This window comes from Lynx rufus, unplaced genomic scaffold (assembly GCF_022079265.1).
Source record: "Lynx rufus isolate CCGP_SWC_20201006 ecotype Redwood Valley unplaced genomic scaffold, mLynRuf1.p SCAF_23, whole genome shotgun sequence".
Classification (NCBI taxonomy): domain Eukaryota; kingdom Metazoa; phylum Chordata; class Mammalia; order Carnivora; family Felidae; genus Lynx; species Lynx rufus.
Genome location: NW_025814838.1, coordinates 9,892,609 through 9,908,795, shown reverse-complemented (window position 1 = coordinate 9,908,795; position 16,187 = coordinate 9,892,609). Strand labels below are relative to the sequence as shown.

The 16,187-nt window shown below is 45.4% G+C and overlaps 1 protein-coding gene across 1 annotated transcript in view; it reads left to right on the top strand.

Annotated features, from left to right (window-relative positions):
* Positions 1 to 16,187, top strand: part of TMC5 (transmembrane channel like 5) — a 47,472-nt gene that overhangs the window by 23,387 nt on the left and 7,898 nt on the right. Inside the window, exons 10-16 of the mRNA XM_047087836.1 lie at positions 2,025 to 2,176; positions 4,790 to 4,868; positions 5,621 to 5,718; positions 7,357 to 7,452; positions 10,937 to 11,012; positions 11,200 to 11,333; positions 14,426 to 14,599. Of these exons, the coding sequence (XP_046943792.1) occupies positions 2,025 to 2,176; positions 4,790 to 4,868; positions 5,621 to 5,718; positions 7,357 to 7,452; positions 10,937 to 11,012; positions 11,200 to 11,333; positions 14,426 to 14,599 (809 nt within the window). The remainder of the gene's footprint in view (positions 1 to 2,024; positions 2,177 to 4,789; positions 4,869 to 5,620; positions 5,719 to 7,356; positions 7,453 to 10,936; positions 11,013 to 11,199; positions 11,334 to 14,425; positions 14,600 to 16,187) is intronic.

Genomic DNA, 16,187 nt, shown 5'->3' with positions numbered 1-16,187 from the left:
TGCCGTTTCCTCAGCAAATTTTCTCTCACCCCCACCACCCTCACTAGACTGTGTTGGGCGCTTCTGACTCTGCAAGCTTTCCCTGTGCTCTTGTCATGTGTGGTATTGAAAATACCTGTTTATGCAGGTATCTTTATGTATCTTCAAAAGATAGTAGCTGGGCTCCAGGCCCAATAAATGGATGACACATAGTAGGTGCACAACCAAATGGATGAACAAGTGAAGGAGAAGCCAGCAAGAAAATGGGTGTGGTATTATATAACACTAAGAGTTTGCCATTAACCATGTTGAGATGTGCCCTCAAATAGGGGAAATTAAGTCTCAGTGCTTAAGGGCCTGGCAATGCCTACCCAGGGTAGAAACTGTGACCAGGCAGCTGTAGGCATAAAGAAGCCTTCTGAGTTTCTTCTTCACCTGGAAGGTTTTCTCCACGCCCACCTGAAGTGCAGGAGGGCAGCTAAGGAGGTGAGGAGGCAGAAGTGGAGCCTATTGTTTGAACATCTGCTCTATGCCAGGCAGGAGCAACCCTTTGTACAACTCTAGGGGTCACATTCACGGGCAGCTACAATCTTCTGTGAATGATGTCTCACCTATGTTGTTGAGGGGCCAGACCTGGCCTTATTTGGTTTCATTCAATTCTTTTATTTTTATTTATTTACTTTAATGTTCATTTATTTTTGAGAGAGCGCAAGCGGGGGAGGGGCAGAGAGAGGGGGACAGAGGATCTGAAGCGGGATCTGCGCTGACAGGCTGACAGCAGCAAGCCCGACGTGGGGCTCGAACTCGCAAACAGGAGATCATGACCTGAGCTGAAGTCTGCTGCTCAACTGAGTCACCCAGGCGCCCCAATTCTTTTATTGTTTTTAATTAGGGCATCAACTGAGAGAGAAACAGAGAAAGAGAGAGAAAGAACATGCACTTATGTGCGCATGAATAGGGGAGGGAAAGAAAGAGAGGGAGAGAGAGAATCCCAGGCAGGCTTCACGCTGTCAGTGCAGAGCCCGACTCTGAGCTTGATCTCATTCTCATGAACCATGAGATGATGACCTGAGCCAAAATCAAGTCAGAAGCTTAATCGACTGAGCTACCGAGGCGCCCCTCATTTAATTCTTGCAATGACTCTGTGGGTCACATGGTAATCTCCCCATCACACAGACAGGAAAAGAGGCCCAGGGAAGCTATGCATCTGGCTTCAGACCTTATAGCTCATAAGCATGGGAGAGGGGACAACATTTGAACCGAGGTTACCCTGGCTACAAAAATACTTCCAAAAGTGCAAGTGGGGCTTTCGAAACCACCCAGAGATAAAGGGAGGCAGGGTCAGGCCTAGGGGTGGGAAGGAGGTAGTGTGAGACCAGAAGATAAATCCACTGGAATCCCTGACTCCAAGGATTCCTGGCTGAGGGCAGCCTTCACCCCACCATTCACATGAAGGAAGGGGGTGCCTCTTTGGACCTCATACAAAGGTGTGACATGGGCTAACAGAGGCTCCCTTTCCCCTGATTCAGCACCCAAGAAAAGCCTGGTGAAAATGAACAGGGCCACGCAGGAGACAGGCGGAGAAAGTCTGCGGTGCTCAGTACCCTTGTGCTATAGCTTCCGTGGATTCAAGCTTTTGCTCCAACAGCCAGGAAACACGTTCTCATTGCTGCAGACCTCTTGCTAAGGACAGTAAAGTCACAGAATGGCTGTTTTGAGTTCAGGTCCCTGAGTCAGATGGACCCAGTTCAAATCTGCCTCAGTGACCCCAGGCAAGCATTTTTACCTCTCTGAGCCTCCATTTGCCAGTCAGTCTATTAATACCCACCTGCTGGGCTGTAGTGAGAATTAAACGTGATCACGTCATCACGTGATCACGTGGGTAATGCTGGGCTCAGGGTAAGTGCTCAATAACCGGTAGCGTAAGAGCTAACCCCGGTGGAGCTACCACTGGGGTTTCCCCATCGTGTGGGGTCTTCTGCGTGAGGCAGAGAGGAGTTCCGTGCACGCTTGGCATCTCGATTCTCTCCCTGCATCCCCTGCAGTTCCTGAAGAACCACCAGAACCCTGGAGCAGTGCTGTTACTGCCTTTCCTCGTGTCCTGCATCAACCTGGCAACGCCACGCCTCTACTCCCTATTCAGGCTGGTGGAGAGGTATGAGACGCCGAGGCGCGAAGTCTACATCCTCCTCATCCGGTAGGTGTGTCTGCCACGCCCACCACCAGCCTGTATTTCCAGGGAGGGAAGTGAGGTGGGAGCTACAGAGGGTTATGCTCGAGTACCAGAGTTCTGTTTTCCAGAAAGGATTTCAAGAATAAAGTGTGTTTGTATGGGGTGGGTTAATAGCCATAAAATCCAAAACGCTCTCAGGTATACAATTAAGTACATCAGTCTTTTGCTCAGAGTAATAGCTTACCTTTCCAAATTGCTACCGGCCTGAGGATTTTCATAGTTTTTCTCAGTTATGAGATGTACAGATGTTCATGTTGTATACTGCAGAAGGGTGCCTGGCTGATGAGTTGTGTAGGGACTGAAATTCATCTAGCGTTTGCATTAGTCAAACGCTGTGAGCCTTGGTAGCCACTGCCTCAGCTGGGAGAAAGAGGTGCATTAAAAAAATTTTTTTTAATGTTTACTTATTTTTTTTTTTTCAACGTTTATTTATTTTTGGGACAGAGAGAGACAGAGCATGAACGGGGGAGGGGCAGACAGAGAGGGAGACACAGAATCGGAAACAAGCTCCAGGCTCTGAGCCATCAGCCCAGAGCCCGACGCGGGGCTCGAACTCACGGACCGCGAGATCGTGACCTGGCTGAAGTCAGACGCTTAACCGACTGCGCCACCCAGGCGCCCCTGTTTACTTATTTTTGAGGTAGAGAGAGAGAGAGCACAAGTAGGGAGGGGCAGAGGGAGAGGGAGACACTGAATCTGAAGTAGCCTCCAGGCTCTGAGCTGTCAGCACAGAGCCCAACACGGGGCTTGAACTCGTGAACCACGAGATCATGACCTGAGTCGAAGTTGGACGCTTAACCGACTGAGCCACCCAGGAGCCCCAAGAGGTGCGTTTTTGTAATTCAGACACCCAAATGGAGGTAGGGGGGGTGCTTCTGGCAATTAGTTGGCTGGGAGGGGGTGCCTTTTTGTGCTAGAGGTGACCCCAAGGTTTCGGTAAACAAAGCATAAAACAACCCAAATTTTGTCCTTGCTCCTTCCTGGCCAGTTCCCTGACCAGTTCCTGTTTATGGTGTTTATGACAACAGGTCAGTACAATGTAGACTGAGTTTCTTTACTGATCAGTTCCAGAGCCCTTGCCTTCTATGGCCTGGGAGATCTGGCTCCGGCCAGCTCTCCAACCTCATCTGGAGAGTTTGGATGAAGAGGTGGTTAGACATGTATGCTCCGTGGGCCATTTTGAACCAATAAGTTTGCTCTTTGTGTTTTTCTGATCATTTAAGAGTTTAGTTGTCTTTTAATATACATCAGCCCTTTGTACAGCTTCAACAAAATATTCAAAATCTTTGCATGAAGAGAAAATGGGAACTCTCAGAAATACACGGTTCTTTTTGATCTGAGATGAGATTTTTCTCAGTGTAGAAGAGTGTGTTTTCAAGTTTAACTTGAAGCTACACTGCAATAAAGGTCTCCTGATGCGTTAATCCAGTAGACAGTGAGGGTGTATCACAGGCTAGGCACTAGGCAGGAGATTGGGGATCTGGCACTGAGAAAGATCTAGTGCCCTTCCTTCATGGAACTTCAGAGTCTAACACAAAGGTTCTCAACCTTCAGCATACATCAGAATTACCTGAAGGGATTTCTTGGTCCTGTCTCCAGGGTTTCTGATTCAGTAGTCACCAAGACCTTCACCAAGGTCTAGGGTGGGGCCTGAAAATTTGCCTTTCTAGCAGGTTTGCGGACGAGGCTGATGCTGCTGGTTCAGAGGACACGCTTTGAGAACCCCTGGTCTAGTGGCACACAGTTCTTGGCACACCAGGGCTGAAGCCCTATTAAAACCAGCAGCTATTGACTTTGGCAAAGTGACTAGGTTTAAGAGATGGCCCTCAGTTTCAGTCTTTGTCATGGCCCTCACAAGCTGTGTGCCCTTGGACACGTTGTGTCATCTCTGAACTTCAGTGTCCTCATCAGTAAGATAGACATAAAAATTCTATCTACCTGATGACAGAGTTGTAGAAAGTAAGAATGGCAGCAAAATTGTAAACATTAAGCTGTGAAGATTAAGGTGATTCAGTGAGGTTCTTAGCACAGTGTACTGCCCATGCTCAGCACCCAATTAAAAGTATGTACATTTATTATTATTACAATGAGAAGCGAAATCAGATAGTTTGGAATGCACTGAAAGAGGGTATATCAGTTGAAATAAGTTAGGTTATGCTGCAGTAACAAACATCCCCTATCTCCCTAATCTCAGTGGCTTCGAACACAAAGATTTAGTTCTTGCTCATATTATGTGTCCATTGTGGATGGCAGGTGGTTTTGGTCATGTCATTCGTTCAGGGATCCAGGCTGACAGCAGCAACCGTCTCAAATATTGCTGATGGCCATTCCAGATGGAAGACAGTGAGTTCCGGAGAGGCTCGCTGGCATTTCAGTGCTCCAGCCTAGAATGATGCAAAGTGACACACATCACTTCTGCTCACAAATTACTTGCCAGAACTAGCCATATTGGCCCCAGTCAAACCACACGGGAGCGGGAATTTCAGTCCTACCATGTGACCAAAAGGTATTATTAGCAAACATTACTAATGACTGTCATGGAAGGTAACAATAGTTGTTTTCTCTTCTGTTATTTAGAAACATCTTTCTGAAAATATCAATCATTGGAATTCTTTGTTACTATTGGCTCAACATTGTGGCCCAGGCTGGTGAAGAGGTGAGATTTCTGTGCTGTTCTGCCTTGAGTTTTTTTCTTAACCTTTGAATACAGGGAGGAAGTGAATTTCTCTGGTTTCTCAGAATTTCTAGTCATGATCTTAGAGTTGATATAATATTCTTCCTTCCTTCCATCCATCCATCCATCCATCCATCCGTCCATCCATCCATCCTTGGGCTGTGCACTCAAAACATCCCTCTCCTCGTTCAACCAAATCTAAAAGCTCCCGGTCTATCAGTTCATAGCACTGACTTCCTGCAGAGGTAATTGATCACCAGTTTCATGAACTAAGTCAGCCTTCCAATTTGTGCCAGCCTGCTAAACCTCTAAGCCACTTTCTTAGTCAAATAAGTATTAACGGATTTCCATAAGGTTAATAAACAAAGAGTAAAGGCATTGTTGCCATTGATGCCTTCTGCTAGCCCTGGCTGAGAAATGGGCTCCAGAGGGCATAGGACAGGGATGAAAAGTTTTAAGAGGAGAGATAGTGAGAAGGGAAAGTTTGGGGTGCACGTGGAGGGCAAGCTTTAATGGGGGAAAAACAACACAGAAAGGGAATAAACACCCTTGAAAACAAACTCAACAAATTAATGGTGCGTCCCTGGCCAGAGTGGTCTGCTTTTCTGGATGTACAAGGACCCAGTCACATTGGACAGGACAGCAACCATGTCCTAATGAGTGTAGGGTGCCAGAAGGGCACTGGGCAGAACCAACAGCCCCTCCTCACATCCTGACTCTTGTTTACCTTACAGTGTTGGGAAACTCTCATTGGCCAGGAAATCTACCGGCTCCTTCTGATGGATTTTGTGTTCTCTTTAGCTGATTCCTTACTGGGGGAATTCCTGAGGAGGTAAATATTTATCAGCCTTGAGTCATTAGTACCTGATGTTGGAACCAGAGCCAGAGTCTTGGCTGAGCCAGAAGTATGGGTATCCCTTACGCTTACTATAGTTAGCACATAGGCGTCCCTTATTTATTTCAAGTATGCACTGTGACAAGTCTGCCTGTTGTTCTTTGGGACGTTGCTTGCTTCTGAAATTAACCAAAATTTCACTTTGACCTGACAGTCCTGTTGTCCAAGTTCATTCAGCTAACCCTTTACAAACCTCTCTTGAGATAAAGACATTACTGGATGCAAAACATAGAAAGTGAAAGTCTTTGAGAACTTTCCACCACAGATCATTTAAAATTTTTTTTTTTCAACGTTTATTTATTTTTGGGACAGAGAGAGACAGAGCATGAACGGGGGAGGGGCAGAGAGAGAGGGAGACACAGAATCGGAAACAGGCTCCAGGCTCTGAGCCATCAGCCCAGAGCCTGACGTGGGGCTCGAACTCACGGACCGCGAGATCGTGACCTGGCTGAAGTCGGACGCTTAACCGACTGCGCCACCCAGGCGCCCCCGGATCATTTTAATTGTAGTGTATATTCTTCCAGATTTTTCTGTGCACATATTGCTTTGTGTGTGTGACTGTATTATATAGTTTCAAAGATAAAAATTGGGTCATGCTGAAAATCATTGTGGACTTTGCCCTTATTCTTTTTAACATTATGCTGTGGCATCTTTCTATGACGACACCTATAGATTTATCTCATGATCCATTTAATTGACTTTGATTCATGTGCTAATTGTGATTTTTAGACACCAGGTGTACAGAACTGAGACAGTGTTATCATTGGCCCATGTATAGTCCTCTTCTATTGATCTGTTCATTTATGTGTTAATAATATGATGAGCATCTCATTCCTTATAGACATGTACATATTTCTGTAAGCTGCCCCAGTGATAAGATAGCATAACAAAATAATGATTCTTTCCTCAGGGGGTAGGTTGTGTGCCCTATTTCTACACTCAGTCTGCCCAAACTCACTTTTATTACAGCCTCTGTCCAAGGTCTAGATGTAAAGGTTAGGTTTTTTGTTTTGTTTTTGTATCTTTGACGGCATTTTTTTCTTTTTATTATTAGCATCCTCTCTGTCTCAAGTTTCCTCAGGATAAATGGAGATCTTGGCTTCCTCTTGTGGATTTAGAAAATGGGGAAACCCTATTAATCTGATAGCACGCAAGCAGGGAAGGGGCAGGGAGAGAGAGAGAGAGAGAGAGAGAGAGAGAATGAGAATCCCAAGCAGGCTCTGCACTGTCAGCACAGACCCTGACACCAGGCTTTTACTCACAAACTGTGAGATCATGATGTGAGCCGAAATCAAGAGTCAAACGTTCAACCAACTGAGCCACCCAGGCGGCCCTAGAATTTTGTAAACCACTTCAGCAGTACCTCTGCTCGAATGCATTGTGATAGTTCCATTTTCCCTCAATTCCTTCAATTATTTCTTCAAAAATACACTTACACTTGGAACTTTTCAAAAATTTGCAAAAGAACTTATGACTTTATTCCAAACTGGTGATGCTCTACTTTGTTGATTGTGGGGAATCTTCTGAAGGAGAGGGTTGATGGTTGGGGCCCTAAACTCAGCGATGTTTTCACAGACTCATTGGAATGCAGTTTCCAACGAGCCTTGGTTTACAGGAGTTTGACATCGCCAGGAACGTCCTAGAACTGATCTATGCACAAACTCTGGTGTGGTAAGTTTTGAGAATCTTCAGACTGACTCAGAAATATTTTCTAAGTGGGGATATTGTGGCCGTTTGTCACCCTTATGAGCACCTTTTAAAAATTGTGGTAGGAATATACATAATATAATATTTATCATCTTAACCATTTTTAAATGTATGGTTCAGTAGTGTTGAATACATTCACATAGCTGTGCCACAGATCTCCAGAACTCTTTTCATCTTGCAAAACTGAAACTCCATACCCATTAAACAAGAACTCCCCACTTCCTCCTTCCCCTACCCCGCTAGCAACCAGCATTCCATTTTCTGTCTTTCAGAGTTTGACTACTCTAGATACTTTATGTAAGTGGAATCACACACAATTTATCTTTTTGTGATTGGCTTATTTCATTTAGCATAATGTTCTTCAGGTTCATACATATTGTAGCCTGTGTCAGCACTTCCTTCCTTTGCAAGGCTGAATAATATTCTGCTGTATGGATATACCACATGTTTATCCATTCACCCATGGGTGGACATTTGGGTTGCTTCTACCTCTTGGTTATTGTGAATAATGCAGCTATGATTATGGGTGTGCAAATATCTCTCTGAGACCCTGCTTTCAATTCTTTTTTTTTATGCTTATTTTTTAGAGACAGAGACAGAGTGCCAGTGGGGAAGGGGCAGAGAGAGAGGGAGACACAGAATCCAAAGCAGGCTCCAGGCTGTGAGCTGTCAGCACAGATCCCAACGTGGGGCTCGAACTCGTAAACCACAAGATCATGACCTAAGCCAAAGTCAGATGCTTAACTGACTGAGCCACCCAGGCGCCCCTCAGTTCTTTTGGATATATACCCAGAAGTAGAATTGCTGGATTATACTGTACTTATGAGCACTCTTAAGTTTTTTGTTTTTTAATAAATGATGTGCATAAATCAGCTGATGTGGTAATAACAATATGGCTCCATTTATTGAGTGCTTACTTTGGCCAGGTTTTTGAGCCCTAGAAACCAAGCCCTCATACTATTGACCATTAATGAAGGTTCCAAAGGGAAATGTTAGCAGCAAGGGGGAAAAAGTTGCAATCAGAGATGGCCATTATTACTTCTGGGTCTTTATGGTTTGTGTTAATAAATTGCAAATAAGCACAATTGAAAACACATGTGTCTTTTCTTTTCTCCATGGAAATAATAGATTTAACTTCTGTGGGTTTTAGGAGAATGTTGCCTTTGATGATGAGCTTTAAAAGAAGATAACAGGGGCGCCTGGGTGGCTCAGTCGGTTGGGCGGCCGACTTCTGCTCAGGTCATGATCTCTCAGTCTGTGAGTTTGAGCCCCACGTCGGCTCTGTGCTGACAGCTCAGAGCTTGGAGCCTGTTTCGGATTCTGTGTCTCCCTCTCTCTGACCCTCCCCTGTTCATGCTCTGTCTCTCCCTGTCTCAAAAATAAATAAAACGTTAAAAAAAATTTAAAAAATAAAAGAAGATAACAGGGTGACAGAAAGGCAATGTATGTTAGGGACAATGGTAGAGATGAGGTGAGGTAAGTATGTCCCAAACTTCAGCCTTTTGCACACCAGCCTGCCTACTTTTTGGCTTATCTACATATCACCGGTACTGGTTTTTACTTAGTATTATCTTTTATATAGTTTGCCTTTTTAAAAATGTTTTATTTTTTATTTTTATTTTTTTTAATGGTTATTTATTTATTTTTGAGGGAGAGAGGTAGAGAGCACACAGGGGAGGAGTGGAGAGAGAGGAAGAATCCCAAGCAGGCTCCATGCTGTCGGCACAGAGCCTGGTGTGGGGCTCGAACCTATAAACCGTGCAATCATAACCTGAGCTGAAATTAAGAGTTAGATGCTTAACTGACCGAGCCACCCAGGTGCCCCTAAATACATTTTTAAAGGAGTCTTTATTTTACCACCAGAATGGAAAATCAGAGTCATTTGAGAGAAACTGCAAGTAACTTAAAAAATAAAACAAAACCCAGGGCACCTGGGTGGCTCAGTTGGTAGAGCATCTGACTCTTGATCTCTCTTGATCTTGGGGTCGTGAGTTTGAGGCCCATCTTGGGTGTAGAGATTACTTAAAGAAAAATGTCGGGGCGCCTGGGTGGCTCAGTCGGTTATGCGTCCGACTTCGGCTCAGGTCATGGTCTTGCGGTTCGTGAGTTCGAGCCCTGCATCAGGCTCTGTGCTGACAGCTCAGAGCCTGGAGCCACTTCGGATTCTGTGTCTCCCTCTCTCTCTGCCCTTCCCCTGTTCATGCTCTCTCTGTGTCTCAAAAATAAATAAAAAACATTAAAAAAAATTGTTAAAAAAAAAAAAGAAAAATGTCAGTCACTTTAGAAAAATAAAATAAGGGGTGCCTGGGTGGCTCAGTTGGTTGAGTCTCTGACTCTTGGTTTCAGCTCAGGTCATGATCTCATGGTTCCAAGGGTTCAGTCCTGCATGGGGCTTTGCTCTGGCAGCATCATGGAGCCTGCTGGGGATTCTCTCTCTCTCTCTCTGTCCCTTCCCCACTCAAGCTGTCTCTGTTTCTCTCAAAATAAATAAACTTTAAAAAAATAAGAAAAATAAAATAAAATAAAACCAAGCCAATCACCAACAGTCATTAAATTCTAGCTGGATGCTCTCTCAGTTTAAAGCTTTACCTCCCCCCTCCCACCTTTCTTTTGGGAACAAAGGGAGGTTGGCAAGTGTTAGGACCACCAAAGTGAGATTTTCTTCTCTCGGCACTCAGGAGGATTGGGGAGAATTGAGAGAGAATGCCCTTCCCATCTGTAACTCAGTGCAGTTTAATGCCTCTCCCTGCGGGACCTCAGACCTTCTTGAATGCCATGGAGGAAGCAGGAGGACATGTTCCGCATTTGGGACACCTAGGTTAGGGCTTGCTGAAGACCATTTGGTGGTGTGTGGGTGGTGCTTTCTGCAAACTCTCTTTTCCAAAGCTGGGAAGGGAGCAGCCGGGTATACTGGGTGTGCTGGGAATGCACCTGGTCTACAGCCATAGAGCACGCTCCCTCTGTATTAGTCTGCTAGAGCGTCCATAACAAATACCACAGACTGGGTGGCTGAAACAACAGAAATTTATTTTCTCACAGTTCTGGCGGCTAGAGGTCCAAGATCAAGGTGTTCGTAGTTGGTTCCTTCTGAGACCTCTGTCCTCGGCCTGTGGGATGGCACCTGCTTCCACAGTCTTCACATGGTCCCTCTGTGTGTATCTGGGTCCTAATCTCTTCTTTTAAGGACACCAGTTATATTGCATTAGGGCCCACCCTAGGGACCTCCTTTTACTTTAATTACCTCTTTAAAGGCCCCTTCTCCAAATAGTCACATTCTGTGGTACTAGGGGTACTAGGACTCCAACATACGCGTTTTGGAGAAGCACAGTTCAGCCTGTAACACCCTCTTTCCCTTCCCTCCACATCCCCTGTACCTGCCCTCCCCCCACCACATTCTCTGTCTTCATGTTTCCCCTGACTTTTGACACTCACCCTTTTTCCCTCATAGGATTGGAACCTTCTTCTGCCCTCTGCTGCCCTTTATCCAAATGATTACTCTTTTCATCATGTTTTATGTCAAAAACGTGAGTCAGCCTGAAGGTGGAACGAATTAGCTTCTCCCAGTCCCATGTGGCCCCGTGGTTGGAACTGAGTCGGGGGGCAGTGGGGAGGGGTGCTGGGAAGGGTTATTGGGAAGCCATTGCCTGGCTGGGGTCCCTCTGGCCTGTCCCTCTGGCCACAGATAGGAGGTGTCTGCTTCTCTCTCTTCAGATCAGCCTGATGATGAATTTCCAGCCTCCGAGCAAAGCGTGGCGAGCCTCACAGATGATGACTTTCTTCATCTTCTTGCTCTTTTTCCCATCCTTCACCGGGGTCCTGTGCACCCTGGCCATCACCATCTGGAGGTAGGAAATCGTGGCTTGTGGAGAGGTCTTAGAGATGGGGTGAGTGAGTGTTTTAAAATGTAGGTTTTGGCACACTCAGGTATCACCTCACGCCAGTCAGAGTGGCCAAAATGAACAAATCAGGAGACTATAGATGCTGGAGAGGATATGGAGAAACGGGAACCCTCTTGCACTGTTGGTGGGAATGCAAATTGGTGCAGCCGCTCTGGAAAGCAGTGTGGAGGTTCCTCAGAAATTAAAAATAGACCTACCCTATGACCCAGCAATAGCACTGCTAGGAATTTACCCAAGGGATACAGGAATACTGATGCATAGGGGCACTTGTACCCCAATGTTCATAGCAGCACTCTCAACAACAGCCAAATGATGGAAAGAGCCTAAATGTCCATCAACTGATGAATGGATAAAGAAATTGTGGTTTATATACACAATGGAATACTACGCGGCAATGAGAAAGAATGAAATATGGCCTTTTGTAGCAACGTGGATGGAACTGGAGAGTGTGATGCTAAGTGAAATAAGCCATACAGAGAAAGACAGATACCATATGGTTTCACTCTTATGTGGATCCTGAGAAACTTAACAGGAACCCATGGGGGAGGGGAAGGAAAAAAAAAAAAAAGAGGTTAGAGTGGGAGAGAGCCAAAGCATAAGAGACTGTTAAAAACTGAGAACAAACTGAGGGTTGATGGGGGGTGGGAGGGAGGGGAGGGTGGGTGATGGGTATTGAGGAGGGCACCTTTTGGGATGAGCACTGGGTGTTGTATGGAAACCAATTTGTCAATAAATTTCATATATATATAAAAAAAAATGTAGGTTTTGGAACACCTGGGTGGCTCAGTCAGTAGAACATCAGACTCTTGATCTCAGGGTCATGAGTTCAAGCCCCACATTGGGTGTGTAGCCTACTTTAAAATAAATAAGTAAAATGTAGGTTTTATTATTATTAAGGTTTGGTGAGGCCAGCAGATCAGGAGATGAATGTCATTGGAAAGATGATTTATTTTGCTCAGATCCCAGTAGAAGTGGTAGTGGGGGTGGGGATGCCACACCACAGGGGGCCACATGAGGGAATCCTAGGGTTGGTCAGGACACAGCGGGAGTGAGGAGAAAGTGTGGGCAAGAACCTTTATTGTGGTTGGGGCACCTGGATGGCTCCTTTGGTTAAGGGTCTGACTTCAGCTCAGGTCATGATCTCTCAGTTTGTGAGTTTGAGCCCCGCGTGGGGCTCTGTGCTGACAGCTCAGAGCCTGGAACCTTCTTTGGATTCTGTGACTCCTCCTCTCTCTGCCCCTCCCATGTTCATGCTCTGTCTCTCAATAATAAATAAACACTAAAAAATAATTAAAAAAAAAAAAAGAACCTTTATTGTGGTTTCCCTGGGAAGGAAAGGGCGAGGGAGGATAGGCAGGTTTAGGATTGGCTCGTTTGAACAATTTCAGTGGCTTTGGGGGGCTGTCTGGATTTATCTGGTTACCTGGTCCTGTGGGGATCAGGGCAGGGGGAGAGTGACCCTGAGTGTGAGAGCCTGATGGAGGAGGTGGAGGGTGGGGTGTGGGCTCTGGGTTGGTTGTTTTGCATGGAAAAGACATACCATGTAGGGGAGCTCCCCGGAGGGGCTATCTCTCCAGGGTCTGTAAGGCCCCAGATGTCAAAACATCACAGTAAGAAGACGTGCTTAATACAGTATTGAACCCAAGTCCCCTTGGTAACCAGCAGACACAACAGCCAAAGGAGCGAATGTGTCTTAGTTTGGTCATCACCCACCAGGTGATGGCAGGGCTTCCTCACTTCCTAGAGGCCTGCAGTTTCCCAGAATGGGGACTAAACTTCCACTAAATGAACTGAAATGCCCTGTCTGAGCTGGTTCCCTCCTTGCTCTCCAACCTCACCCCACGTTGGCTCCACCCTTCCTTCATCCTCATGACTCTTGCTCCATTCCTGGGACCCTGTGAGCCTCTCCCAACACAAGGTGGAGTCCTGTGTGTGTTCTCCCCACTCCCTCTGCCTGGCGGCCTTCTGTCCCCCACTCTGGGTCTCAGCTCAGAAGTCATCCTCAAGATCTAACCTTCATGACCATGCTTGCCTACTGTCTTTCCCACCTCTTCTCCCTCTAGGGGCACTTTCTTTTCTTCACTCCACCGTTCACAGTCAGAAATGCCTTCGCTTGAATCTTTGTTTAATCATTAGCTCATTAGTTGTCCATTTTTCTTACTAAAATGTAAACCTGAGAGGACAGAGACCATGTCTGTCTTGTAGCTATGGAATCCCCAAGGGCTTAGTATCTAGCACAGCACTTGGAACAGGTGAAATAAGCTTTTATAGAATGAATGAAGCAAACAAACAAGAGTTGATTTTTTTTAAGTTTATTTATTTTGAGAGAGAGCAAGTGGGGGGAAGGGCAGAGAGAGAGAGAGAGAGAATCCCAGGCAGACTGTCAGTGCAGAGCCTGATGTGGGGTTTGAACTCACGAACCGCAAGATCATGACAGGAGCCAAAGTTGGACACTTAACCGACTGAACCACGCAGGTGCCCCAGGAGTTGATTTTTAGGATACAGATGGAACTGGAACCATCAGGAACTCAAGTGGCTTCAGGGCAGGCTACTCTGTTTTATGATGTCTTTGCTTCTCTCTTTTCTCTCTCTTCCTAACCAGTTTAGTTTCCTGCTAGTTTCTGGTACTTCATAACAACTGACTGCATGTGGCCCTCATTGCCACAACCTCACCTTCCATAGATTGCAGGGTCCCTTCTTCATATGTCTTAGTTCAAGTTCCCAAGAAAAAGAATCTGATCACCTAGTTCATTTATTCAAGCCAGGATACCACAAAGTTCACTGCCACTCTTGGGATCGGCTACCATTAGATCAGATGATATAACCCTGTCTAGGAGCTGAGCCTCAGTGGGGTCACACAGACAAAACATACCTGTTGAGGCCGTGAGGGAGAGGGCTTCCTTGGGAGGGAGGGTATGGGTACATCAGGCAGGCATTGCTGGTTCCAGGTCCAGAACCCAGAAAGGACAGTTTGGTTTTAGAACAAGCTATACTAGAGACTCACGCTGCAGATGTTTTCCTGCCTCCCGTTTTACCAGATTGAAACCTTCAGCTGATTGTGGCCCATTTCGAGGTCTGCCCTTCTTCATTCACTCCATCTACAGCTGGATCGATACCCTGAGTAAAAGGCCCGGCTACCTGTGGGTTGTTTGGATCTACCAGAACCTCATCGGAAGCGTGCACTTCTTTTTCATCCTCACCCTCATTGTGTTGTAAGTGGAGTGCTTTGGGAAACTGGTGGAGAAAACGTGTCATTAACAAGACACGTGGATAGTCTGGGGAATGTTTCCCAGGAGAGCAAACGGCTACAGTGTAGCTCAGTGTTCTGGATGCTCCTGACTTTGCCCTTGAATTTTTTTTTTTTTTAAATTTTTTTTAACGTTTTTATTTTTGAGACAGAGAGAGACAGAGCATGAACGGGGGAGGGTCAGAGAGAGAGGGAGACACAGAATCCGAAACAGGCTCCAGGCTCTGAGCTGTCAGCACAGAGCCCGACGCGGGGCTCAAACTCACGGACCGCGAGATCATGACCCGAGCCGAAGTCGGACGCTCAACCGACTGAGCCACCCAGGCGCCCCATGCCCTTGAATTTTTAAGAGTTGCTTACTATCATCTTGTCCCAGGTGTTTTCATTTTTTTTTTGTGAGCTTTTTTTTTTTTTTTTGCCTGTTTTATGAAGAAAGCAATACCTGCTGTGTCCCCTTTTAAGAAATAGCATGAAAACAAAATGAAAATTTGGATTTGAGAATGCTTAGGAAAATTATATGTGTGATGCTTTCTAAGATTGGCATTATGTTCAAATGGGTTGGGCATTGTTCATATGTGTGATAGCGTTCTTTTGTTTTCAAATAAAAACAATTATTTCTGGCCCCACCGCCAGGGGTGGGTGCCAGACGCCTGAGGTGGAGCGGACTCCACGGTACTCTTTGGCTTTCTGTCTTTTACTCCTCTGCACCTGAAAAGATGCCGGAGTCATACATGTGACTCTAATTTTGATGAGCTATGTGAATTGCTACATCAAGAATTTAAAGCCATCAGATCTACAGGTTTCAGTATGGGGTGGAGATGTGGTTCTCAGCAAGCTCGAGTTAAAGGTAGATGTGCTAGATATACTGGAACAGGAATTGAAATTACCATTCACTTTTCTTTTTTTCTTTTTTTTTTTTTAATGTTTATTTTTGGGAGAGAAACAGAGTATGAGTCAGGGAGGGGCAGAGAGGGAGACAGAATCTGAAGCAGGCTCCAGGCTCCGAGCTGTCAGCACAGGGCCCAACGCGGGGCTCAAACTCAGGAGCTGCGAGATCATGACCTGAGTTGAAGTCAGGTGCTTAACTGACTGAGCCACCCAGGCACCCCTAAATGATCCTATTTTAAGAAGTTACTTTGAGTTTCATATTACCCACTGGGCACATCTTTTTTTCCTTTTATGAAATTTTTGATTCCAAGCCTTTATTATCCAATTTAACTGATATAGTTTCTGGAGGTAAGTATATTCCATATGAGAATTTATGCTATATTCATTCTGTATTCTTGTGGGAATTTATTTTGTAAACTTAAAATACATGGGAGATTGATTTAGAAGTCTGTGAGATAGTTATATTACAGCCAAGTTTTATTTTACATTTATATTTGGCAATACTTGAATGATTCTTAATCATCATCTGTTCCTGGAATTTAATTTTTGTGTTTTTTTTATTAAAAAATTTTTTTGTTAAGGTTTATTTATTATTGAGAGACAGAGAGACACAGAGCATGAGCAGGGGAAGGGCCAAGAGATGGAGAGACACAGAATCCAAAGCA